The following is a 26691-nucleotide window of genomic DNA, read 5'->3' as shown; positions in this document are numbered from 1 at the left end:
TCAAATCGAATGGAATTCTGTTAAGTCATTTGCTCTTTGGAAAACGTGATATTTCCATCACTTAAAGTGCTGCAAATCCAGAATAAAAATAACTGGATGGCCTAAGGTTCTACCCCTTCTCCCCCCCCCCCCCCCCCTGACTAATCTTCCTTCACCAGCAGCCCTATTGTCTATTGGTTGAACTTATTCTCAATTTAAACAACTCAATTAACTGCATCCATATCTAAAGTATCATCATAGGAACTCATTGCCTGTGCCTTTGAGATTAGTTTAGAGATACAGCACAGAAACAGGCCCTTTGGCCCACTGAAACCTTGTCGCCCAGCAATCCCTGCACATTAACACTATCCTACACACACACTAGGGACAATTTACAGTTTTACCAAGCCAATTAGCCTAGAAACCGGTACGCCTTGACTCCTTTGTTCCCAACTTGTACCAGAAGGTAACAGTAATTTTATGACTAAACAGTTGTCTGTCATGTATATTTAGTATTTGTGTATAGCATAGTGGGTTGCATTTCCCCAAAGTTTGTTTTCATTTTAATCCACCAGAAATACAATTTAATTTTCAGGTTGTTCCTTTTTCCAAAGTGTCTCAGGCCACAAATATCAGTAGGAGCTGTGTGTCAGCTTTGCGTTTAGAGAGGCAACGCACTTGTTGTCAGTGAGTTACTGCTGCATAAAACAACAGTGAAAACTAAATGGCAGGGTGAGCTTACAAATTAGAAACCTGGGTGATATTTTAAGCAGGGAGCTAGATGGCGATCATCCAGATAAATAGCAAATTGAAAACAAATGTTTCTTGGAAATTTTGATCAGTTGTGAACTTTTCCTGAAATTGTCCCAGTTCTGAAGGACATTATTTGTCCAAGATTGAGGTGTTGCTTTTGGGTAGACTATGTCCCTCTGGTTACCAACGCAATTTCCCAGGACAATATTTGTCAATCAGTTGTTGATAATAGGGCTGTAGCTTCTTTATGTCGGGTAAATCCTCGTTCTTGGTGTACAGATCAAACTTGCTGCAAACACAGAAGAATTTGGTTTCATTAGCAAAAGGCATTCTAACATGGCTAATTTGTCTCTGCAATACTTTCCAACCCCATCATAACTTCTACTCCCAAACTATTTATAGGGCCCTCTAATCCTCAACACCCCACCCCATTATACCTCAATCTGCCTAAATGTAGCCTCTTCCTGCCTTATTGCCCCAGCCGGTTTACTTTGATAATGCCATGTCTTCCTCCTGTCCATTTCCAGTAATTTATCTGAACCTTAATCTCTTCAATTTCCTCTTTACACACAGAATCATTAACCCAGGTTCACATCCTTTTGTGTATAGATCAGACTTACTGCAGACACAGAAGGGTTTAGTTACAAAAGGCAATCAACATGGAAAATACATCCCTTCCATGACTATTTGTCCCATTCGCAACACTTCCACCCCATCAGAACATTCTCTAATTAAAATGCCCACCAGTCATCTCTCCTGAGTGCCCAGTTGGTTTTCAGATATACCCATTGCAAACAGCACCAACCCATGCCCACAGTGATTCCAGCAATGGCCCATAAGTCCATGGATGATCACGGCATTGATCCCCTGTAACGTCCCACTAACGAATCACCCTTATGTCACTGCACTTAATGCTGACGTCAGTTACATGCTGCTAACAAGCTCCACACTGGGCCCAATGATATACTCCTGGTGATTACACCACTGACTTCAGTGGTATTATTGATCTCTATACTGATTCTGGTAATACAATTAGTGACCTCAGCGATGACCTCAGTAATGTACTCCTAGTAGCCTCAGCTAATAAACCTTGGGCATTCCACTTGTTGACTTTAACTGACAAGTTGTCAATGTCATTCTGGCCCCTGAACTCCATGTGTAGGATTGAAAATCTCCATAAAATATGAAAAGATTAAATCTACAGAATGTTAGAAATCTTCTATTTTTTAATGGACTCACTTGAATTCTTTAACCCACTGCAGCATGTTCAGGTCTTTGTGGTTACAGAGGTGCATGTAATCTCCCTTCGTGTGCCAGGGATAGAACGAATGGTAGCGGATAATGTACAGTCCCTGCAACAAGCATGCACACACAAGTCAAGACAGATATCCAACAATTGGTCATAGTTGGAAATTGATACATTATACATGTGCATAATAGATGGAGCCATTCATCTAAATACATACAAAATAAGGCACAAAACCGTAATGTGTTAGAAATCAGACACTTTCTCCTTAAAATTGTATGCAACTCTGGTCAAACCACCAGAGTCTGAAAAATTTATAAAACACCACCTCCCCCATGTTCTCCAGGGATGCTGCCTGACTTGCTGAGTTAGATAGATAGATAGATCCTTTATTGTCATTCAGACCTTTTGGTCTGAACGAAATTATGTTGCCTGCAGTCATACACAGAATCAATAACAACAAACATACAATAAACGCAAATTAAACATCCACCACAGTGAGTTCACCAAGCACATCCTCACTGTGATGGAGGCAAAGTCTTAGTCTCCGTCTCTTCCCTCCTTGTTCTCCCTCAGCGCTGGTGATTACACCACTGACTTCCAGTACGTTTTGTCTTTTTTTTGTAAACCAGCATCTACAGTTCTTTGTTTCTACACTCAAACCTTCACTTCATTTTTCCTCCTTCCCAGGACTTGCAGTACTGCTTTTTGACCCTTCAGTGCTTGCTCCATACTAATGCTGAAAGAGGGCCTCAAGTCCTCGTCAATCTTCTCTGCACCCTTTCCAGCTGAACAATATTTTTCCTATAACAGGGCAACCAAAACTGACCACAATACTCCAAATGTGGCCTCACTACTGTCTTGTACAACTGTTACCTCCCAACATCTATACTAAATATGATGGTCAATGTGTTGAAAGCCATTTTGACCACCTGTGACACCACTTCCAAGGAATATATACCTGCACTCCTAGATCCCTCTGCTCTACAGCACTCACCAGGACCCTGACATTCACTGGTTAGATTTCCCAAAATGCAACACCTCGCACCTCTTTGTATTAAACTCCATCAACCATTACTCGGGCCCACTTGCCCAACCGATCAAGATCCTGCTGCAATTTTCGACAACCATTTTCACTACAATACCACCCACTTTTGTGTCATCTGCAAACTTACTAATCATGCCTTGTACATTCTCATCCAAATTATTGATGTAGATGGGGTCCAGCAATCGAACCCTGGGGGTCCAGCACCGAACCCTGAGGCATCTACTATCAACGTCTGCTTCCTTCCATTAAACCAATTCTATACCCAGGTTTAAGGTGAGGGGGAAAAGATTTAATAGGAACCTGAGGGGCAACTTTTTTTACACAAAGGGTGGTAGGTGTATGGAATGATTTGCCAGAGGAGGTGGTTGAGACAAGTACTATCGCAATGTTGAAAACATATTTGGAGTGGTACATAGATAGGATAGGTTTAGAGGGAATATGGGCCAATGCAGGCAGGTGGGACTCGTGTGAATGGGGTTTGTTAGTTGGTGTGGGCAAGTTGTGTACAATGCAACACTCCCTCTACTGACCTGGAATATTGCCCTGGATTATTAGTCCAAATTCCTGGCCACCGTGACTGAATTGATCATGCAACTAACTAAGCCATAGGTGCCTCAGCAATTTCTAAGAACATTGTCCAGTTTATAATGATTGCAACGGGGGTAATGATCATCCAATTTATTTAGATAGATTCCCTAAGAGATACAAAAATGATTCAGAATTACCTCTTCGGGAAGTTTGCATCCATTAGTTTTCAGCACATTATACAGATACTCTACAAAGAAAAGGTAAATGTTTCAGAAAATTACTGTTCTTAGATTGTCACCTTTAGCAGAATTGTAAATGCAGTAATTTCCCACTTTCCCTCCCCTGCAGACATGTGGTCCTGCATCATTGTAATCAAACAAGTTGCAGCATTGAGTGTTACCAAGCTGCCCAGTTAAAAAGTTTCAAAAGCAGTTTGCATGTGTAGATTTCAAATAATTACTTGGTTTCACTTGCATTCATGCAACATGTAGAACCTGTCCCAAACTCACTTTAACACTGGTTCTGATCCACTGACATAGTATAATTCAGTCTTTGGTTCAAATAACTTGTTTCCCAGGACACTATCACTTGACTAAATATGCCTGCACAGATATGTCACCAGCTGGAGCAATGAGATAAACCCACTTTCCATCTTGTCGTCATCTTTGTTCATATACTTCCTTTCCAAATAAAAAGTATTTAACTTTCAAATGAACTTCTAGTATTTTTCTCTGTGTATAAATCATTCAGTGTAATAACGCTGTGTGAAAAAATTATTCAACTTCCCTTGGCCTTTGTGGCACGAGGATTTGAGTACAAGAGTAGAAGCATCTTGCTATAATTATGTGGCACTCTGGAGAAGCCACATGTGGAATGTGGGGGAGCCGACATCCCCCCTGATGCAGGAACTGGATTGCCCAGACGCAGAGGGCCCAAAACGCCGCCGGCTACGGGAGTCAAGATCGTCCTGTCAACGGAGGGCTCGAGGCCTCCGACCGCGGGAGAGCAAAGGGAAGAGATTGATCTTTTTTTCGCCTTCCATCACAGTGAAGAATGTAGAGGAGTCACTTTGCTGGATGTTTAGGTTAAAATGGGTTTTAAAACCCATTTTAGCATAAACATCCAGCTTTTTATTTGTATGACTGACTTGGCAAATAAATTCCTCATATGTTGCAAAACATACTTGGCTAATAAAGTATTATTGTGATTGTATAAATTGAGGGCAAATAAGCAAGGAAATGGTCATTTCAAAGTATAATAATCAAAAAATTATCAAAATTTTCCGGTGTAAAGGATACTTCTCTCTAATTAGAGTAAACAAGCAAGGAACAGGTATGTTACAAGTAGGTGTAGGTGTAATATAAAATATTTTCAATATAACAAGAGTAAACAAGCAAAGAGTTGGTGTCATTTTAAGGTACGATTATCACAAATTTTCTGTGTAAATTAAGAAGTGACAAGAAAATAAAATGTGTTATTTTAAGGTACAATAAAAAAAATTACAGTATAAATTAAGGGTAAACGGGCAAGAAAACGGTGTCATGTCAAGGTTCAATTATCAAAACAATTCTGCATAAAGGGGGGGGGGGGGCCTGTCCCCTTTTACCCCCTCCAGGCGCGTTGCCCCTTGGAACCCTACCAGGGGTTAATGACCCCTGGACCCCCATCTCTCTTCCGCTTTTTTCAGTTTTTGCCTCTCATGCCTGGATATGCTTTCCACAAAGGGAGTGCAACAAATGTTCATCAAATTGATTATTAGGATGCCAGCTGTCATATAAAATGAGATTAAGTAGATTGGAGATGGATTCTTGAGTATGGAAGAATGAGTAGCGATTTCATTGAAATTTACAAAATTCTTATGGGGCTTGATAGAGCAGCTGCAGGGATAAAGTTTCTTCTGGTTGGAATGCCTAGAACCAGCGCTCAGTCTCAAAGTTAGGTGTTAGCCATTCTGGACAGATACAAATTTATTTTTTTTCACCTGGAGGATATTGAATCTATCGAGAGAGTGGTGGGCTCTGACACAGTACATTTAAGGCATTTTTTCACATATTAAGGGGTATGGGGTTCACACAAAGTGACATTCAGCTATAAAATTAATCGTTATGAATGGTGCAGCCAACACGAATGGCCTGCTTTTGTATTTTTTGTTATCTTTCTTCAACTATATGTACCTGCACTCATTTCGGGAACTGAAAGTTCCTTTTTATATTGGTTCCTTAACAGATCTCATTGCCAGTCAGAATATGGGATTTGCCAATCACCTACTACTTACCATCATGCCCCCAAGACATCATCACTTTTTCCAAACCACAGTTAGGCTCATAAATCCCACAGAGCGAGCTGCAGAACATAAAACAAAATCTCTTATGGCACATTATTTTCAAAGATCGTAACCTGCTCATGATCAAAGACCATCTGCACCCATCTGTTTCCAGAGAGAAACAATTAACAAGTTATCTAAATAGGGGAGATGTGTGAGGAATATGAGGCCTGACATTAGTCTTTTTCTTTTGCTGTGGTCTCAGGATCCTGAAGCACATTCTATTTAAGATGACAGTTTTCCTTGTGCATGAAGAAAAAGGTAGAAGTTATCCCTCCCCTTCTCCCAATTATCTTTCCAGTGGGCTATCTTCAGTCACCACCTCCCCTGCTTCAACATTTACTCACGTTTTCTGCAGATAAATACTAACACATTTGAGACCAAAGGTTAAGGTAGGTGGTAGGTTTTAAGGACCTTTTTAAAGTGGGAGGGAATGAGCTGCAGAAGTTCAATTGAGGGCATTCCTTAAACAGTCATGAGCTGGATGCTGCAGGCTATATAAATATGAGAAGGGACAATGAGGAAAGAAATGTGATCCACGGAATTGTGGGGAAGATTGTGGGCAAAGATTCACGCAGTCTATTGTCAACCAGAAGATGAAAATATTCCAGATCTTACTTATTTTGGTTTCCTTGATGGACAGTGAGGTTTGATCTCCTGAGACCTCACTGAGTGAGTGCGCATGATGAATAGGATCCTTACCTGTATCTTGTGTCCTTGAGATCTGGATTATCTGCGAATGTGTTGTTCCTGTAAACGATGGATTCTTGAAACCGACAGCCGACTGGGTAAGTGTCTCCGACCACACACCACTATGGAGAGGCAATGATTATAATCAAAACTGCAATCCATAAGAATACCCCATAGTCTGCAGGCATTTCCCAGGACATAACCACTCGTCATCGCCCCAAAATCATTGTAGCTACAGACATGGACTTAACATCACAGCAATAACTTACCATTAACATGACAAAACGTATTTCACTATACCTGACACACGTGACAATAAAGATACCGTTGACCAAAACCATCCCAAGGTGCTTCACAATAGATGTATCATGCAAGAAAGTGCCACCAGGAGGTGAGAAGAGGTTACCAGGAAAGACTCCATTTGGCAACAAGAGTGGGGATTTTAAAATTTGAGGCATTGCAAACCCGGGGCCAATTCAGATCAACAAAAAACATAATGGGTAAACAGGAGACTTAGTCACAGATCAATGCGAAGTAAAAACAGACTCTTCATCCCAACTTGTCCATGCTGACCAAGTTTGCATTCCGCGTTAGTCGCATTTGACTGCTTTTGGCCCTTATCCCTCTAAAACCATTTCACCCATATCTAACTCTATATATTACTAAAACTCGCATCTGATTTGTTAGTGAGTCTGTCTGTCTGTGATTCATGGCCTAAATTACGCCAAAACGGTACACGATAACACTACAATTTTTGCACCACCTAACTCACCATTGTCCTGTGGTGTGTTGTATCAAATGTGTTCAGATTGATGTTATATTTTACAAGTTATTCACATTTTTAACTTTACAAAACCCCACTTTGAGGACAATAACTTCAAGTATAGTGGCAATTACAGCTATGACATCATAATGGGATCTCATTTACATTACAAAAAACTCGCTGTCCCCGATAAAAGCACGCTGGACACAGATACGGACACGGACTGGGCCCGGAGCTCCTCCCCTCCCTGATCAATACCTCAGCCTCAAAAAGTCACTGACTTTCAGTTATTTTAAAATGCCGCGCGGAAAGGAAAGGGGAGGCAACCAACCGAGGGAGGGGGGAGGGAGAGGGAGAAGATTCCCCACGGGCCCGCCCACACCGGCTCAAACCACAGCCCAGGGCCCTGAGCGCGGCAGCACAAAGACACGGATACAGACACAGACTAGGCCCGGAGCCGTGCTCTTCCCTTCCCCTCACGCGGCTCCAGACCAGAATATTGCGTTGGGGGAACGAGGCCCAAAGGGTCCCACTTGGGGTAGGGAGGGGGGAGGGGAGAGGGGTTATGGACAATGTTAATAAAGACAAGACTCCCAGTCCAAGGAGAGATTCCTAACATTGTTGTAAGGAGAGGGGGGGAGGGGACAAGGAGAGGGTTGTTGTTTAATAGAGAGGATGGGGGTAGGGAGGGGAGAGGGGCTATGGAGGGAGGGAGTGTCTGTGGGTAGGGGGAAAGGAGAGGGAGGGAGAGGTGAGGGAGGGAGGGGAAGAGGAGAGGGGTAGGGAGTGCTGGGGATGAGGGGAAATGAGCCGCGTCTGCGCAGTTGGGGGCTATCGTTGAGTGGTGGAATATTGCGTTGGGGGAACGGGTTTGCGTTGGGGGAACTGGTGAATGGTGGAATTTTGCGTTGGGGGAATGGGTTGTGACAAGGACCCAACGGGTCCCACTTGGTCTAGTGTCTTATCTAAATTTCTTGATAATTGTAATTTGTATCTGCTTCTGTAGCTTTCTCTAGCAGCTCATTTCAGACGTTGGACCACCATCTGAGCAAAAAATTTGCCCTGAGGTCATATTAAATCTCATTACTATCACCTTAAGCATATGCCCCCCTGTTTTAGAATCCTCTACGATAGTGATTGTTCACTATCGTAGGGGATAAAAAAAGATAGTGGATGTTCACTTTATTTATGTTTTTATACACTTGTTTTTGTACACTTCAATAATGTCATTATTTGATGAAATCCAGGACACAGGCAGCAGAGTTTTAAAGGAGGTTTCAGTATTAGTGGGTAATCTAATTGAAAATGTCATTAAATAAGGATGATAAGCCAATTAGAGAAAAAAAATTAGTCTGGTTGGAAATTCCAGGTCAAGCTACTTAAGTGTCGGGCTACTTGAGGGTGATGTTAGGAAGCAAATCGTTACACTCTGGGAATCCAGAACTCTCTGTCCTATAAAGAGTTAGTAGGTTAATTGGTTATTGTAAATCACCCCCTGGTGATATTGGGCAATAGGAGAATGAGGGAAAAAATGGGTATGTGAGAGAGAATGGTTTATAGGAAAATACGTGGGGAAATGGGATTGTTCTGAAAGCCTGTCTACAGTCAACGATCCAAATGGCCTAGTTCCATGTCAATAGAGAATGTGAGTTATGGAAGCAAAAGCAGGTAAATAGACATAAAGTATAAACACTAATCTAACTGAAAGCAGGCATTCTGAAGGGGCTAAGTGACCTCCTGCTTCTATGATTCTGCCCCTGTTTTGGCAGGACATACAATCTGTAGGGTTATGTTCACCAATCCTCCTTCCCAGGTTCACTCAAGATTCCCCATCCCTACCTGCGGCTCCCCCCAGATTGAGAGGATTTTCCCGATATCATGTAGGAGTCCAACAAGGTGCAGCCAGTCTACAAAAAAACAAACTCAAACTAGTTGCAATCCAACAGAGAATGGACAATTCTAACTCAAAAATAAGAAAAATGTTGCTGCAAGATCTCAGTGAGATAAGCAGCATCTGTGGAGGCAAAAGATGTTAGTCGACATTTTGGCTTGAGATCCTGTGACAGGACCAATTCTGCTTCCCTACTACTGATCTCCACCCCTCAGTATTCAAATCACTCAGCTCCGCACTCTTCCCAGTCCTTGACCCCCATCCCCAAAATACTTTAAATCCCGTGATCCGTTGGTGCCTCAACTATGTAAATTCCTGTCTTCTCAACCTCATCCGAATCTAATCCAGACTATAGAAAACTTTGTCTCCAAACATATGATTCATGTCTCCGATGAAATTGTGTGCGGGTAAGAAATGAGACAGTCACTACCGAGTGAATGCTGCGTGGTTAGAGGACTGGTGCTAACAAAGAGTTGCACTGGTGGAATAATGAAGGAGTGCTGCAGGCATGAAGAAAGAGCAGTAACAGTATGCATTTCTGAAGAACCACTGCACTGTTGAAATAGGAGAATGAGCACTTTTGGAGAGGCAACTGCTACTCTGAATCGAACATGAAGTTATCATCCATCCATTTGTTTCTGTGCATCTGTGTGTGTATCTGACTGAGACTACTCTCCATCTCTTGAGTCCCTGCCTGCGTTTCCTCATGTTTGCTGTCAATCTTTCTGTCTGCTTTTATCTCCCTGTGTCTACTAGCCTGTGATCTCCAAACACACCCGAGTGACACTCATCCATTACCTAGGCTGCGATGAACACTTCTGATTCCCTCTGCAGTTTGGTAGGCATGGAATGAGTTTGGAAAATCCACATCGGGATCAGATTCATCAACCAAATGGTCGAGCGCCTGAAGAGCCTCCATCACTGTCATTTCAGCCCGTAAACATGGGACCCACTGAGAGATCTGTAATCATAGATAACAGACAAACATGACAAACAGGTACACGAGTCAGTCAACAAATGGATTTTTTCCACTCGAATTCCAAAGGCCATCATAATCCACAATCCTTCCCATCCCAACACCCCTTTAATCCATAAACTGACAACTCACATCTACCTCGCTGAATGCTTCAACAACCTAATAGCTTAACCCTATGCCGCAGTGCGTTCCTCCCACCAATAATGTTCTCAACAAGAGGAAGGCTGATTTTAAAGATTTGTAAAGGGAACTTTCTCAGGAAGATTTCAATCAAAGACTGGCAATGAATGAGCTTGTGAAGAAGATCTTTCAAGTGCAGTTAGCCAAGTGCCAACCGGGGGGGAAAGCATGGGTATCCAAAGCTTCAACTCCTTGGTTAAAAAAAAAAAGGGAACTAAATTAAATAGGCTAATTATAGACCTATACACCTATACAAAATAGGTGTATAGATGGCAGTGTACAATTAACCGGTGACTATTGATTGCAATGCAGTCAGAGCATCCACCTTGTGCTGCCACTCGTTTGAGTGATTTTTCTCTCTCTCGTAGTTGCATAGTGAGAACAGAATGATAACAATGGCATTCTCTCACTGGTTAGGCCCTAAGTAAAAGGTTGTAGCCAGTTTGAGCACCATACTTTAGGAAAGGTGTTATTGCTTTGGAGGGATTTACTTTAATGTTACATAAAGATAGGGCGGCATAATAGTAGAATTGCTGCCTTACAGCGCCAGAGACCCGGGTTCAATCCTGACTACAGGTGCTGTCAATACAGAGTTTATACGTCCTCCTTGTGACAGTGTGGGGTTTTTCTGGTTGCTCCGGTTTCCTCCCACACTCTAAAGACGTACAGATTTGTAGGTTAATTAGCTTTGGTAAAAATGGTAAAATTGTCCATAATACGTAGGATTCTATCAGTGTACAGGATGTTTACTGTACGGTGGGACTCAGTGGGTCAAAGGGCCTGTTTCCATGCTGTATCTCTAAAGTAAAGTAAAGAACATCAGTTAAATAGATTCACTCATGAAATTTATAATAGTGCTGCTTGGAATAGAACAAGTTAAAAGAAAGTTGGTTAAAGGTGTTTATAATCATGCATAGTTTTGAGACGGTCCATCAGAGTGCAAAAGGTCAGATGTGAGAGGGCACAGAAACCAGATGTGCTTCTTGGAACCTCAATCAACCCATGTGAAGTCAAATGTTCCATTCAAAAAGACTGCAGATTGGATTCAGGAATAGTTTTTAAGGAGAACTGTATAAGTACTTGAAGGGAATTATTTACAGCACTCGGAGAAAGGGAAAGGGTGTGGGATTGATTAGATAGCTCTGTAAGGCAATTTATTTGGAATCTTCACAACCCTTTCAGTCTGGCAAGGACACTGAAGATAATTCATGTACGAATAGGAATACTTTATTGTCACATGTGACTAGGCACAGTGAAATTTGTTGCTTGCATACACAATGTATACAAATAGCAGTCACCTATGGCGCTGACAAAGTTACAAAGCACGCCGGCTCCTCAGAGACTCATAGAGTGATACAGTGTGGAAACAGGCGTTTTGCCCAACTCGCCCACACCGCCAACAATGTCCCAGCTCCACTAGTCCCACTTGCCTGCGCTTGGTCCATATCCCTCCAAACCTGTCCTATCCCTGTACCTGTCAAACTGTTTCTTAAACAATGGGATAGTCCCAACCTCAACTACCTGGCAGCTTGTTCCTTTGTATGAAAAAGTTACCCCTCGGATTCCTCTTAAATCTTTTCCCCTTCACCTTGAACCTATGTCCTCTGGTCCTCGATTACCCTACTCTGGGCAAAAGACTCTGTACATCTACCCGATCTATTACTCTCACGACTTTGTATACGTCTATAAGATCTCCCCTCATCTTCCTGCGCTCCATGGAATAGAGATCAACCTCTCTTTGTAGCTCACACCCTCTAGTCCTGGCAACATCCTTGTAAATCTTTTCTGAACCCTTTCAAGCTTGACAATATCTTGACATGGTTCCCAGACTGAAAACAATATTCTAAACGCGGTCTCACTAACATGTTACACTCCTTTTGTTCTCCCCCCTCCCACAGCGGTTCCTCCAGTGTCCCTTAATCCTCCCACCCTCCATTATACTTATTTAAAGTATTCCACAGGATGTTTTAGATACCCCCGAGGGAGAAAATGAATCCTCGATTTGGTCCCTTATTTGAAAGACAGGCAGTAAGAGGGGTGAAATGAGCCTCAGAGATCAGGATCTTAAATTTAGGATAAATCTCTCACCTTTCTCTTCACAAACTCCACTGTCTGGTAAGTGTGCATCAGTCGATATGTGTTCAAGACCCGGTCCTGGAGGACTCCATACTAAATAAAGAACAAGCAGTGCACATATCAAAACATTTTATCCAACTGGATCTCCCCCTCAGCAACACCATATAAAACGCGTCCATGCTTTAGATTTCATGCAGACACAAAAGTGGACCACACTGCATATTGACCTCTCCCCTGCGCCTGCATAATTGTCATTGTGTAACATCCATCATTTGTTTTCCTTTCTCTCCCTCATCCCCCTCTTTCTCTCCCCTCTCTCTCCCTATCTCCCTCCCTCATTCTCTTTCCCCCTCTTCCCCTCTCTCCTCCACGTGTTGTGATGCTGTAACTCACCTCAAAATTCCTGTAATTGCTTTTGTTCGTAATGTTATTGTTTGTCACAGTATGGACACACACTTGCTCCAAAGGTTCAGTGTTGAAACACTGTAATGAAATAACAGTGAGTGAGATTAAGGAAGATTTGCCTGCCTTCCACCTTGTGACATCAGTAACTCAGAAAAGTAGTCATTCAATTGAGATCTAGGACAAAAAGGTGAGTGTGGGAATGGGAAGGATTCTCCTCCATTGTCAGAGTGAGGCTAAACACAGAATGGAGGAACAGCATCTCATATTTCGCTTGGGCAGCTTACAGCCCAGTGATTATTGATTTCTCTAACTTCAAGTAACCCCGGCATTCCCTCTCACTCTATCCCTCCCACGCCCAAATCGCACCAGCTTCTCGTTTTCACCCAACAAATAGCTAACAATGGCCTGTTTCCTTTATCATTGTTACTTTTTTGCACATCTTTCATTCATTGTTTATCTCTCTACATCGTTGAGTATATCACTCGTTTCCCTTTCCCGTGACATTCAGTCTGAAGAAGGGTCTCGACCCGAAACGTCACCCATTCCTTCTCTCCAGAGATGCTGCCTGTTCCGCTGAGTTACTCCAGATTTTTGTGTCTATTTTTTTGGTTTAAACCAGCATCTGCAGTTCCTTCCTACACAGATCTAAATCAATCTCATTCTCATTAGATCCCCTCACCACATCCACCCAATCCCCATAAACCTTCAGTTGATCTCCACCCCATCCATAGCATAATTTGATTGTCAGCCAAACTCCACTGCATGTTCCTGCATGTGTCAACTTCCAGTATTATCCAGCTCTAGAGTAAATCAACAGCAGCAAACAAAATTCAAATTATTGCAGCTGCGTAAAGGCCCCAAAGCACTGAAAATTGGGAGGAAAAAGTGATCAAGGCAGAGAGAGATAAAAGGGAAAATTAGCACATGAGAAATATAAAATTATTGCAGGAGAGAGGCAGAGAACAGAGGGCAGTGAGAAAAAAAGAGTGAGATAATGAGGAACAGAGCAAGAGTGAGACACGCAGAACATCACATATGAAAAAAGTATAGAGGTACAGACTCAAGGGTCTCCTCCTGTCTTTCAAAGATTGAACTTTCACATGCCTTTGACATAAACATGGAGCCATCTCCATATTCTTTCATAAACCATCTTTTCAGGCCCATTGGGCTTATTTATTTCTCTCTCTTTCACATTAATTCATGCACACACACACTCACTTAGTCACTTTATTACTCTTTGTGACTCAGATACTCTCACCAACATTAACCCAAGGATCTCTCACTGTCTCCTTTTCACTCTCCATTGCTCTCTGCCTCTCTCCAGCAATCATTTTATATTTCTGACATTCTAATTCTTCCCTTTTTTCTCTCCCTACCTTGGTCTCTCTTCCCAATTACCTTTCTGTCTCTCTGTTTCAGTTTTTTTCCAAGTTTCTCTCTGCCTCTTTCTTTCTTTTTATTTGACAGTCTTTTTACATAAGTTTCAACACTCAGATTCTTCTGGTTAAACTCACCGCCTGTGACTGCCTCATCGACTGGGAAGCACTCATGATGCTGTTGACTGTGTGTGTGTATGTGTGCTTAACCTCACCGAGTTAAGTACTTCTCCATGGATTATGGAAAGGTCAATGTTCAGGGTTAACAATGTTACCTTTTTGCTCATCATTAGACAATTGCGATATGTTGTTGGTTACTCATTCAAAGAGGAGTTTATTAATTATCTCCATATCACTTTCACTTCACTGCTCATTTACCTTATTAATGACCTCACTGCGAACACCACAATACACAGATACAGCCATGAACATCTCGACCTGTGTCTATCTGTCTTGTATATCTGTCTGCTTAAGTTTGCATTGTATGTACTGTACATCTCCACAAATGTATGTGTAATGTCCACACTTACATGTGTATGGGCACATGTATGCACCAAATGTATCTGGCAAAACATCTGTGAATATGAATGTTCAGAGTCATAAACTTGGTAATAATACAGTACAGAATTTACCCACACCTATCTATACAAATCCCATTTTCCAGCACTTGGCCCAAAGTTTGACATGCCAGGGTTTCAAATACTCATCTATTTACTTCCTACTTGTTGTGAAAATACCTGCTCACACCGTCCCCACAGGCAGTGATTTCACATTTCAACCATCCTCTGGGTGAAAATATTCTTCCTGAAATCTGCTTTAAATGTTCTATCTCTTACCTTAAATATTTCTCTCTGATTATCCCCCCCCCCCCCTCTTCCCCCTCTACCCCTTTCCTCTACTCTCCCCTTCTCCTCTTCCCCCTCCCCACCACCCCCTATCCCTCCTCCCCACCACCCCCTATCCCCCCCGCCCCACCACCCCCTATCCCCCCTCCCTCCACCCCTCCCTCCATCTCTCCCTTTCTCTGCCCCACTCTCTATGCCCCTCGAGATAGGGCGGGGATAGAAACATAGAAACATAGAAAATAGGTGCAGGAGTAGGCCATTCGGCCCTTCGAGCCTGCACCGCCATTCAATATGATCATGGCTGATCATCCAACTCCGTATCCTGTATCTGCTTTCTCTCCATACCCCCTGATCCCTTAAGCCACAAGGGCCACATCTAACTCCCTCTTAAATATAGCCAATGAACTGGCCTCAACTACATTTGTGGCAGAGAATTCCAGAGATTCACCACTCTCTGTGTGAAAAATATTTTTCTCGATGGGGTAAAAGGAGCCAATGAATAATATTAACATAATATCAAGGGGGGTGGTTAGTGTGTGTGTGTGGGGGGGGTTAGTGTGTGTGGGGGGTTAGTGTTTGTGGGGGGGGGTTAGTGTGTGTGTGTGTGTGGGGGGGGGGGGTTAGTGTGTGTGGGGGGTGGATAGTGTGTGTGTGTGTGGGGGCTGGTTAGTGTGTGTATGACGCCGCAGACAGCCCCCCCCCCCCACAACCACGCGTTGAGGGGACGGGACCCAACGGGTCCCTCTTGGTCTAGTAACATTTAAAAGACACTTGGACAAGTACATGGATAGGAAAGGTTTAAAGGAATATCGATCAAACATAGGCAAATGTTATTAGCTTAGACAGGCACTTGATCTGCATAGATTACTTGGGCCAAAGGGGATGATTTATGATTGTACACGGCATTGTCAAATACAAGTAAGATAGGCACAGCATCATCTGTGTACAATATAAATCTCCCTTTGCACTGTTGTATCAAATATCCCTCTATCAGATAGTTTTGTTTAATTTATTATTGTCACGTGCACCGAGGTACAGTGAAAAGTTTTAGTTTGTGTGCTATCCTGTCAAAGAAAAGGCTATAAATAAATACAATCAAGCCTATGTTTCTATGTTTCAATCCACAGTGTGCTGATCAAGGATAAAGCATACAACATTTAGTGCAAAGATATAACATTGAAGCCTGATAAAGTCCAATTAATTATAGTCCATACATCTCCAATGAGGTAATAGGAGGTCAGGACCACACTCTAGCTGATGACAGAACCTGTCAGTTGCCTGATAAAATCTGGGAAGAAACTGTTCCTGAATTTCTAGGTATGCATTTTCAAACGATCGTTCTATATAAATAGAAAGGTGAGATATAGAGTAAACCAACAGCACCTAATAAAGAGAGACAGAAAACCCCCCTACTTAGATAGATATTATGGGACTCTGAAGGTCCCTACCTTGTGCTCTTGTGTTTACTGTCTATGGGGTTAACTGGCCATTTTGCTCCAGGATGTTATGGTGCTGGTAGAATCTGTTCCATGACTGAGAGGAACTCAAGGTTCAATAAGTTTCAGTACTTTGAACATTTGGAAATTTTGCAAATCTCTTACTCTATTAACTGAGAGTAAAACTAGTTACAGATGGTACAGTATGACCCATGTCTTACCAACTGGAGTTTGCTACAGCCGTTCCAAGAGCAAGGGACTTGGGTCAGTCAAACATAGAACTGTTTCTCTCAGCACCTAATTATGTAATGCACTTTGGAAAACATAATTCCTCTGACAGTGCAGGTCAGGCCTATCCAATTGTGAAAATCCTTTATGTAATCTCCTGAGTGAAACAATGGGCTAAGCAAAAAATCCCAAAACCTAAACTTCAGCCATACCTAAACTCTATCACACATCAGGAATGACACAAATCCATAAACAACAGAACCTTCTCACAGATGGTTTAATGTTTAAGGAATATTATCTGCTACTTCTCCGCTGCCATATATGACAACTTTTACACCAGTCCTTAGCCATTAAAAGCCAAACTGCAGCATCAGAACCTAGTGTCCAATGTAAAATGTGCTCTCGGAAAGACAGGCTCTCATTTATGCACTGCCACACATAACAGCAGCAGCAATTTCCATTTACATGCAACTTTTAACCTCAAAATGTTTCTAAATGAGTCCCAGGCATATTATCAAACAATATTTCACACTGTGAGAAGACCACTAGCTTGATCAGAGGTGAGTTTTAAGAATAACTAGACTGTGGGACCCGTTGGGTCCCTGTCACACAGGAGGCTTGGCTCCCCAATGCAATATTCCACCACTCACCCATGGCCCTCAACTGCACAGGCACAGCTCATTTCCCCTCATCCCTAGCACTCTCTCCCCTCTTCACCCTCCCTCTTCTTTCCCCTCTCCTCCTCCTTCCCCTCCCCTCCCCAATCCCTCCCTCACCTCTCTCTCCCTCTCCCCTCAATCACTCTCTCCCTCCCTCCCTCCATAACTCCTCTCCCCTCCCCACCCCCTCCTATTCCTCTATCCCCTACCTCCCCACTCCTCACCTTCCCCTATCCCCCCCCACTATACCTCCTCACCTCCCCCACTGCCCTCCTCTCCCTCTATTCCCCACTCCATACCTCCCCACTCCCCCTTCCTCTACTCCCCCCTCCTCTCCCTTTATTCCCCCTCCTCCCCACTCTTCCTCCTCACCTCCTCCCTCTTCTCTACCATCTCCTCCTACCCTCCCCCAATCCCTCCCTCACCTCTCCTTTCCCGTGCCCTCAGTCACTCCCTCCCTCCCTCCATAACTCCTCTCCCCTCCCTACTTCCCTCCTCTCCCTCTATCCCCTCTCCTCCCCCACTCCCCCTCCCCAGGATCCCAAGGTTGCCACTCCTCTCCCTTCTTGTGTGCCCCGGAGGAGCATCGGCCGTCGGCGCGGATCGGCTCAGCCAGGAAGCACCAGCAGCTACGGCCACGCCGGCGTGTGGGCGGACGGGGGGCTGGGGGTGTGGGGGGGTGGAGAGCTCGCCCACCCACAGCGTCCCTCAGCTCCAGTAAAGACATGATGGCGCAGGAAGGGGCGGACCATCCCGCGGAGTGACAGGAGAAGAGACCAATCCGCGCAGCGCTGACTGGCAGGAGAGATCGATCTGTGCATGCGCGTTTTGTAAGATTTTTAAACCTCGCTAACTTTTACAATATACCACCAATCTGAATGAAACTTGTTGCACTCGCAGCACAGGAGAACGGTGAGTGGGCTGGCTAAAAATTGTAGCGCTATCGCATATCGTTTTTGCGCAAATAGAAAAAATGCTCAAACTGGAAGAGAACAAGATCAGTTTTAGTTATGTACAGATAGAAGATTTCAAAAGATTTCAAAAGAAGAAAAAATGGCTGAAAAAAAGGCTGAAAAAAACCTTGTCTCACCTTAACTGCCAGCACTTAGCTTCTTGTCAGGTCAGAATAAGGCCAGACTATTAGAGATGTCGCTACTTGCCAAGTCAGTGAATTGCTGTTCCTTCAATCCCTCACCTGTCCACAGGTTCCTCACTTACTCGCTCAGTCCCTGAACTGCTCAAAGGTCTCTCACCTACTCACAGGTCCCACACTTACTCATTCTGTCCCTCACCTGCTCACATGTCTCTCACCTATTCACCCAGCCCTCACCTGCCTACCAGTCCCTTGATGGGTGGCCAGATCTAAAGCTTTTGCATCAGTGGTAATTTCTTGCAATCCAAGCTCTGTCTGAATCTCTTGGCACCCCCGGACTGCTGCAGCAGTAAGCCTCAGACTGAGTGCGGCTGCTTTGAAACAAACATCCTGACCCGAAATAACATTCTTGTATTGATTGCCTTGATCGTGTCACAGCCTGTCACTGACAGAGTCAAACCTGAAATTAACACCTGATGTTAAAGCTTTGGAAAGAGTGCAGCAGAGATTTATTAGAACAGAATATGAGACTTCAGTTATATGGAGAGATTGGAGAGGTGTGGTTATTCTCCTTAGCATAAAGGTTAAGTGAAGCATTTTTTCAGGATGCATCACAGCTTGGTTTGGAACAACTCCATCCAAGTCTGCAAGAAATTGTAGAGAATTGTTGACGCAGCCCAGACCATCATGCAAACCAACCTCCCTTCCATTGACACCACCTCGGCAAGGCCACCAACATAATCAAGGACAAGTCTCACCCTGGACATGCTCTCCTCCCCCTCCCATCAGGCAAGAGGTACAGAAGTGTGAAAACACATTCCTCCAAATTCAGGGACAGTGTCTTCCCAGATGTTATCAGGCAACTGAACCCTCCCATCATCAACCGGAGAGTGGTCCTGACCTACCATCTACCTCATTGGAGACCCTTGATCTACCTTTAATCAGACTTTACTGGACTTTATCTTGCACTAAACATTATTCCCTTTATCCTGTGTCTGTACATATGATTGTAATCATGTATAGCCTTCTGCTGACTGGATAGCACGCAACAAAAAAGCTTTTCACTGTACCTCGGTACATGTGACAATAAACTAAACTAATCTAAAGATTTTATACAAGCGTCCAGAACCATGGGAACAAAAAGTTTCCAGTTGTTGAATCACTGGTAACCAGAAGACACAAGTTCATAGTTATCATGAGAGAAAAAGAAAAGGCATGGAGAAAAACAATTTACATAGCAAGTTATGATCTAGAACATGGTATTTCCAAAGGGTGGTGGCAGAATATTCATAATAACCTGCAAAAGGAAGAGTGGAGGTGGATCTAACTTTGAAGCTCCACGTGTCCTGTAAATGTTTTGGTCAGAGTTTACCACTAGCAGAGTCCAACATCCATGTTACAAATGGTATTGAAGATAACCTTTAGCTCAGGTGCAGATTGACAATTGTAGAAAAAGGAAATAGTATCATTATTTATATTACCAGTCTGCTCATTGTGTGAATTGGAAAATCTTCTTAGTTGTGAGGTAAAAATAGCAGAAACTGCAGAAAATGGTGAAGTTCCCAAATACAGGCTCAGTGACTAGGTACTGAGAGAACTGAAAGTGGCTGCAGTCACCCTCAAAACTATTGTAAATTAATTAAAACTAGTGCAAAATAAAATGTGGCAAGCTGCAATATTTCATGGGAATATATCAATAGATATTTGGAAGACGTTGATTGATATGCACAGCTTTCTAGCAATGTGGTGAAATACCAGCTACTTGACTTGAAAATGGCCGGCCTCACATTTCAACTGTTCTGTAACGACCTGGCAAAAGGTAACAACATTTTCCTTATGCTCATTGGCATGCATTGGAAATGTACTGAAATCAGATACAAGTACTTGTATGGCAGCAGAATATGCCAAGAACTGGACCAACCATCCACTTCTTGAGGCAGCCATAACAAAAAGCATTGTGTGGATTCACAGCCTAAAACAGAGAAACTAAGGTACTGTACTTATGATTAATGATGGTTTCAATATTTATGTATCAATATTTCAATATCTTTGCAACAAAAACTTGGTTTCATTAAAGTTGAGGATTATATTTTCAGCTCATGTTGACTGAAGATATTTAACTGAATATGGATTATTCTCGTACTTTTTAATCCCTGTTTCTTTCTTTTACTTACCATGTTTGTGCAGCTGTCTTTTCAAAGCCCAGGATGATGGCTTCTGTAAATAGATGCAAGTTGCACTCGATTGTCATGTGTTACAAGAGTATAAAGTCCATTTGCAATCTAGAGCATCATGTCATGCCACAAGGAGTTACCCAGATATTGTGGTTATAAAGACTGTTGCCGCTGCACCTGAAGCATATGGGCAGCAGATGACAGTGTTGTACCAAGAGTTGTGATGGAATTTAAAAAAACAGGATATGCAAGAAATCTGAAATAACAAAATAAAATCTGCAGGTCATTCAGCCGCTATAGAAAGAGAAGTAGATTTAACATTCCAGGTCAAAGGCCCCTTGTTAGAACTGGGCTGGGTCATGCTGGCATTAGGTGCTAAGGCACATTCTCAGAAGAACAAGAATTGCCAGCATTCACTGACCCCTGGATCCAGGTCCAGATCAACACCTGGAGAATGACAAATGTACAATCCGAGGCAGAAATCATACTCTGCGATTTACTCACCTTCTATTATCACCAGCAGACCTATCCTTTTCCTTGTTGTTATTGCAGGATGCTGTGTATGCATTTTCACTTTCACTCCCAGAAACACCTGGTTCCAGCTTTTCCCAAACTTTCCCTTTTGTGAACCATTTGGTCTGACTGTAACTGGAAAGAGCAACCAATGATTATCCTGTCAAACACTGAGGTCTGATTTAACAATTACTGGGATCTCATTTGTCAGTCAACAGGGTCTGTAAGTTAATTGTTAGTTTTTTAACTGTGGTGGACCAGGATTCAAGACCCACGTCAATCCTTCTTGAACTAAAATAATGTATACGCTACAGGCAAAGAAGTACAAATCTTACTGCACTTTAATTGCAATTTGTAACTGAAATCTGATGGCTCCACCTACAAGAAGTTTCTCCCAATCTACCAATATTCAAGACTTTGTTCTGCCAAAACTGTGCAACCTGCTCCTTCTGCATGAGTATAAACTGTTTATTATGACTTTGAAATGGATAAAGCTCTAGTCATATTCTTCCAATCCTTTGTAGTTGTAGGGATAATATTTAAGGAACAAAGGATTGCAAATATTGCACCCTTGTTTAAAAAAGACCAGATTGATTAATCCGCCTAATGGTGATGGGAAGAAACTAAAAGCAAGTTTTAAATTTGTTTTTCCAGGATATGAGCATGCAGCTTTACTGAATCCATTTAGCATTTTAAACATCTTGTCTAGATCATCCTTCAATCATCTCAGGATTGAAACTTGTATTCTTTTAATATTATTATTATTATTATTATTATTAAATAGTGTTTGATGGAAAATGGCAATGAGCCATTGCCTAGAATCTCTCCAGTCTTTCTAGTAAGATTTAGCACAACTCAGAAGGTTTTGTTGGACAGGGAGTTCCTGGATCTAGAACCAGCAATGAAAAAGGGACAGAAATAACATAAATATAAGTTATAGTGTGCAAATTGAAGGAAGATCCTGTTGTTGATAGTATTCTTCTGCCGACAACCCCTGAATGTGTTGATTGTTTTGAGAGGTGCTGGCTGAGTGGTTTGTGCAAGTGAGTGGAGTTTAATTTGCTGATGGTAGACTCTGTAGCCATGATGTGTGCTGGCTGAAGCACTGAATGTTTAGAATGGTAGAAGGGGTGCAGTCATACAGCCTTCTGATCATGTTAAGTTGCTTGGTGTTGTTGATGTTGCATTTATCCAGGTAAGTAGAGAGCATTCCATCATCCTGTTGTACAGGTTGGAAAGGCTTTGGGTGGCAGGAGTGAATTTCCTGTTGCGGGTTATCCAGACTCCAACTTACTTCAGCTGACACTATTTATATGTGACCTGTCCAGTTGGGTTATTGGTCAATGGTGTCCCCAACATATTGATGTTATGCAATGGTAATGGTACTTAGCAATGGTAATGACATTAAATGTAAGTGTTTGGACTCTCTCTCATTGGAGAGAGTGACAGGACATCATGAAGCAGATGGCACCACTCAACCCCGAGTTGTAGTGAACGCCATATATAGATAGATAGAAATGTTAATTGTTAAAGAATAGCCCAAACCCGGTTTTATCTAAGTTTGGCTACATGCGGGCATGGACTAATTAATTGTCTGAGGTGTTCTGAATAGAATTGAACATTCTGCAATTATCTGTGGGCATTCCCACTTGCGACCTTAAAACAGATGAAAGGTTATTGATGTAGTGGAGGAAGATTGGGCCCAAGATACTGTCCTATATGAGGGTGGGATGATTGGGACCTCAAACAACCACAACCATCTTCCTTTGTGTAATGTGTGGCTCATAATCACAAGAACCGAGGATACCACTTCCAATCAAATGCTGCATTTGGTCCAGGGTGATAATTTTTGTCTCATTTCTGGAATTGAACTGTTTGAACACAAGCTAATGAGGTCTGTTGCCAAGTTTAACTGTCAAAACACAAATGGAGCACCAGTGAGCAGGTCATGAGAAAGTGCCACTTGGTGGCACTGTTGTTGACAACTGCTCTGCATTTTATTAACAGGATGATATAAGCAATTTTTCACATGGTTGAGCAGACACCAATATTTACTAAATCAACTTGGCTGCATAGCATAGCTAATTCTGAAGTGCAACTTCACTGCAACAGACAGGATGTTATCTTGTCCCATAGACAAAGTTGTATCCAGTTTAGTCATCCATTTTGTGATACCACGTGCAGTGAACCAAACTGGCTGCTGTTTGGCTTCTGTGGTGAAGTGGATTTCAGAAGATCTGGACAAAATTAAATAATATTTGGAAACATGACAATTAATAACTTGGTTGACTTTCAATTGCCTTCTCACTTAAGTGCTAATTAGGGATGGAAAATAAATGTCGCCAAGCCAGTGACATCACATCCTATGAATGATTAAATAAAAAGTTATTTATGGTAGGATGTGCTTACACTGGAGGCAGTGCAGAAAAGGTTTCTTAGCTCAATTCCTAGGACGAAGGTGTTGACATATAAAGAAAGGTTCAGCATGATATACCTCTACTCATCGGAGCAATAATAAAGAGATAAGATGTTTTCTCTGGGTACTGATAACTAGAACTAAGGGGCATATTTCAGAATAATGGGCTGCATGCAGAGATAAGGAAGAATTCATTTCCCCAGATAGGCGAGCTCCTTCTCTTGGAGAGAACACAGAATCTAGCATCTAGAATCTAAGATCACTCTGGAATTGTGTAAAGCACTGGTTAAGTTATCACTGGGGTACAGCTCAAAACGTGAAGTATGTGGTAGAACTTCAGATGGAGATTTATGGCATTGCTGGGAGAATATTAGTTGCAAGGAGAGACTGACAAAGGTGGTGTACTTTTTGGAACAAATGAGCCTGACGGGAGATTTAAAGAGATGTATAAAACTGAGTAGAGAGAATAAACAAGAAGAACCAGTTTTCTTAGCAGAGACATTAATAACTAGGCAACATAACATAACAGAAAAAAATGGATATTATTAGCAGGTCCTGCAATGTGCTTTTCCTGTAGCAGAGAGATTGATAACTTGGTGATACAAATATAATGTTTGAACAGAAAATGCTGGAAACATTCAGCAGGTCAGCAACATTTGAGGAGAGAGAATCAGAGTTAACTTTTCAGCTCAATGAGCCTTTTTCAGAAGTGGGAAAATTTAGAAAATGGGCAAGTTTGAACTTGCAGGGAAAGAAGGAATGAAGAGGTCAAAGCGAATGTCTGTCATAGATGCAGACCATGATATGGCAGATAAGCAGACTGGTGTTGTCTAAGAGTTTGCTGCAGGCTTATTAGTGGCAGATAATTTGTCTGGGGACATGTTAATAGAGGGAGAATAAACATGGAGCATACCTGCCGTACTGCGAGAGAATGAACACAATAGCTGCTGGAAACGTTAAACAAATGAGAATGTTGGGAAAATCCAGCCCAATTATCTCTCCCCAGTCGCCTATTGGGAGAGAAAATCAAAATTGCATCAGAGCTCAGCAGTATGAAAAAAACCTGAGTGTAATGTCCCTGTCCCACTTAGGAAACCTGAACGGAAACCTCTGGAGACTTTGCGCCCTACCCAAGGTTCCCGTGCGGTTCCCGGAGGTTTTGTCAGTTGCTTCCACTACCTGCAACCTCCGGGAACCGCACTGAAACCTTGGGTGGGGCGCAAAGTCTCCAGAGGTTTCCGTTCAGGTTTCCTAAGTAGGACAGGGGCATTAGGCACCATCCACAGAGATACATAGTTAACATTGCAGGCCAATGACTCCCCACACCATCCTATCTATTGCTCTCAGCGACATACAACATTTTTTTCCCTCAATATCCCAGATCTGAGCATATAACCATATAACAATTACAGCACAGAAACAGGCCATCTCGGCCCTACAAGTCCGTGCCGAACAACTTTTTTCCCTTAGTCCCACCTGCCTGCACTCATACCATAACCCTCCATTCCCTTCTCATCCATATGCCTATCCAATTTATTTTTAAATGATACCAACGAACCTGCCGCCACCACTTCCACTGGAAGCTCATTCCACACCGCTACCACTCTCTGAGTAAAGAAGTTCCCCCTCATGTTACCCCTAAACTTCTGTCCCTTAAGCAAAGGTTTCTCTTTCTATAAGTGTTGCTTGTCTTGCTGCAAATTGTGTTTTTATTTCAGATTTTCAGTGGGTCAGACAGCATCTGTGGAGATAAATGGACAATGACGTTTCAGGTCAGATCCGTCTTCACAGTCGCCTTCATAAGGGTCCCAACCGATACACTGCTGCTTGACTTGCTGAGATCGCCCAGCAATTTATTTTTTTTTGCATTCAAGATTCTAGAATCAGTAGTCTCTTGTGCCTCCACGGTACTAGTGTCCCAAAATACTTGTTAGTTTTTTTCTGATCTGTTATTATATAAGCTGCAAGTGATTAGACACTAATCCTGAGGTTCTTCTTTCAATTTACTTCTTAACTCTTGACATACCTTCAGTGAATCAGCTCCTTGTTCTTGATCTTGTATTTTGTTCTTTGGGCTACATTAACTAGATTTTCCCATGTCCTCCCCATACTGAGCATTCGTGCAATCTAGCCCATCTTTTGTTGCTAAGGATGTACTGTCAATTTGATCCCATGGACTTCCTCATTGGTGAAGAAGGGCTGCACTTCAAGAGACAGGTGCCAGCTACACCATCAATATTAGTGCTGTGACTTAACAAACGGCTGCAGGAACTCAGCAGACCAGGCAACATCTATGGAGGGAATAGACAGGCAACACTTTGGGTTCGGACCTATCTTCAGGCTAATGGAATAGCCTTCCTCTATATCTAGAAAAGAGAAGTGGGGATGGGGCAAAGCCTGGCAAGTGATAGTTGGAGGTACACAAAAATGCTGGAGAAACTCAGCGGGTGCAGCAGCATCTATGGAGCGAAGGAAATAGGCAACGTTTCGGGCCGAAACCCTTCATCAGACAGTTGGATACAGGTAAGGGGTAGTGATTGGCAGGTGGGTGACAAAGGTTGGAGGCGAAAAGGAGACAAAATGTTGTCAGATAGGGGGAAAAAAGGAGGAGGAGTGAATTGCAAAGACACAGGGAGTGATGCGTCTATCCATTCCCTTCACAGATGCTGCCTGGCCCGCCGAGTTACTCCAGCACTTTGTGACTTGCGGAGGGAGTAACCACTCCCGCTGAGTTACTCCAGGGTTTTGTGTCTAACTTTGTTTCTTGCACTAGATTCCCGCGTCTGCATTTTCTTGTGTCTCCACGGAAGAGCATCGGTTGTCACGGCCGCGGGGTGTCAGGTTGCCACGAGAGGGGCGCCTCGAGCTCTGGCCGTTGGTGTGAGGAGAGCGGGAGGTTGTCACGGGCTGCGGGGTCTGGTTGTCACGGGCCGCGGGGTCTGGTTGTCACGGGCGGACGGTTGCCCACGGGCCGCGGGGTCCAACGGGGTCCGGTTTTCACGAGAGGAGCGGTTGGAGCTGTGGCCGTGGGCGGGCCGTTGCGAGGGGCGTGCTTCATATTATGGTCTGTGCGCGGGGCCGCTCCTCCATCCC

At 43.0% G+C, this 26691-nt stretch overlaps 1 protein-coding gene across 6 annotated transcripts; it reads right to left on the bottom strand.

Annotated features, from left to right (window-relative positions):
• Positions 1 to 548: 548 nt before the first annotated feature.
• On the bottom strand, positions 549 to 26580 carry miox (myo-inositol oxygenase). 6 transcript variants are annotated; one of them, XM_033039937.1, is made up of 12 exons: positions 25625 to 26580; positions 24512 to 24608; positions 20670 to 20925; positions 12847 to 12936; positions 12466 to 12546; positions 10020 to 10182; positions 9170 to 9237; positions 6580 to 6689; positions 5830 to 5897; positions 3752 to 3801; positions 1972 to 2084; positions 549 to 1021 (listed from the first exon to the last, which is right to left on the bottom strand). In XM_033039937.1, exons 3-12 carry the CDS (start codon positions 20670 to 20672, stop codon positions 913 to 915), a joined length of 855 nt encoding a protein of 284 aa, XP_032895828.1. In that variant the 5' UTR covers positions 20673 to 20925; positions 24512 to 24608; positions 25625 to 26580; the 3' UTR covers positions 549 to 912. The 6 variants fall into 6 exon arrangements, with proteins under 6 accessions (XP_032895828.1, XP_032895829.1, XP_032895833.1 ...); XM_033039938.1 differs by having other exon boundaries at positions 20670 to 20712; XM_033039942.1 differs by lacking the exons at positions 20670 to 20925; positions 24512 to 24608 and adding an exon at positions 21174 to 21311.
• Between the last annotated feature and the right edge of the window lie 111 nt (positions 26581 to 26691).

This window comes from Amblyraja radiata, chromosome 21 (assembly GCF_010909765.2).
Source record: "Amblyraja radiata isolate CabotCenter1 chromosome 21, sAmbRad1.1.pri, whole genome shotgun sequence".
Lineage (NCBI taxonomy): Eukaryota > Metazoa > Chordata > Chondrichthyes > Rajiformes > Rajidae > Amblyraja > Amblyraja radiata.
This window is presented reverse-complemented; position numbering and strand designations above follow the sequence as displayed.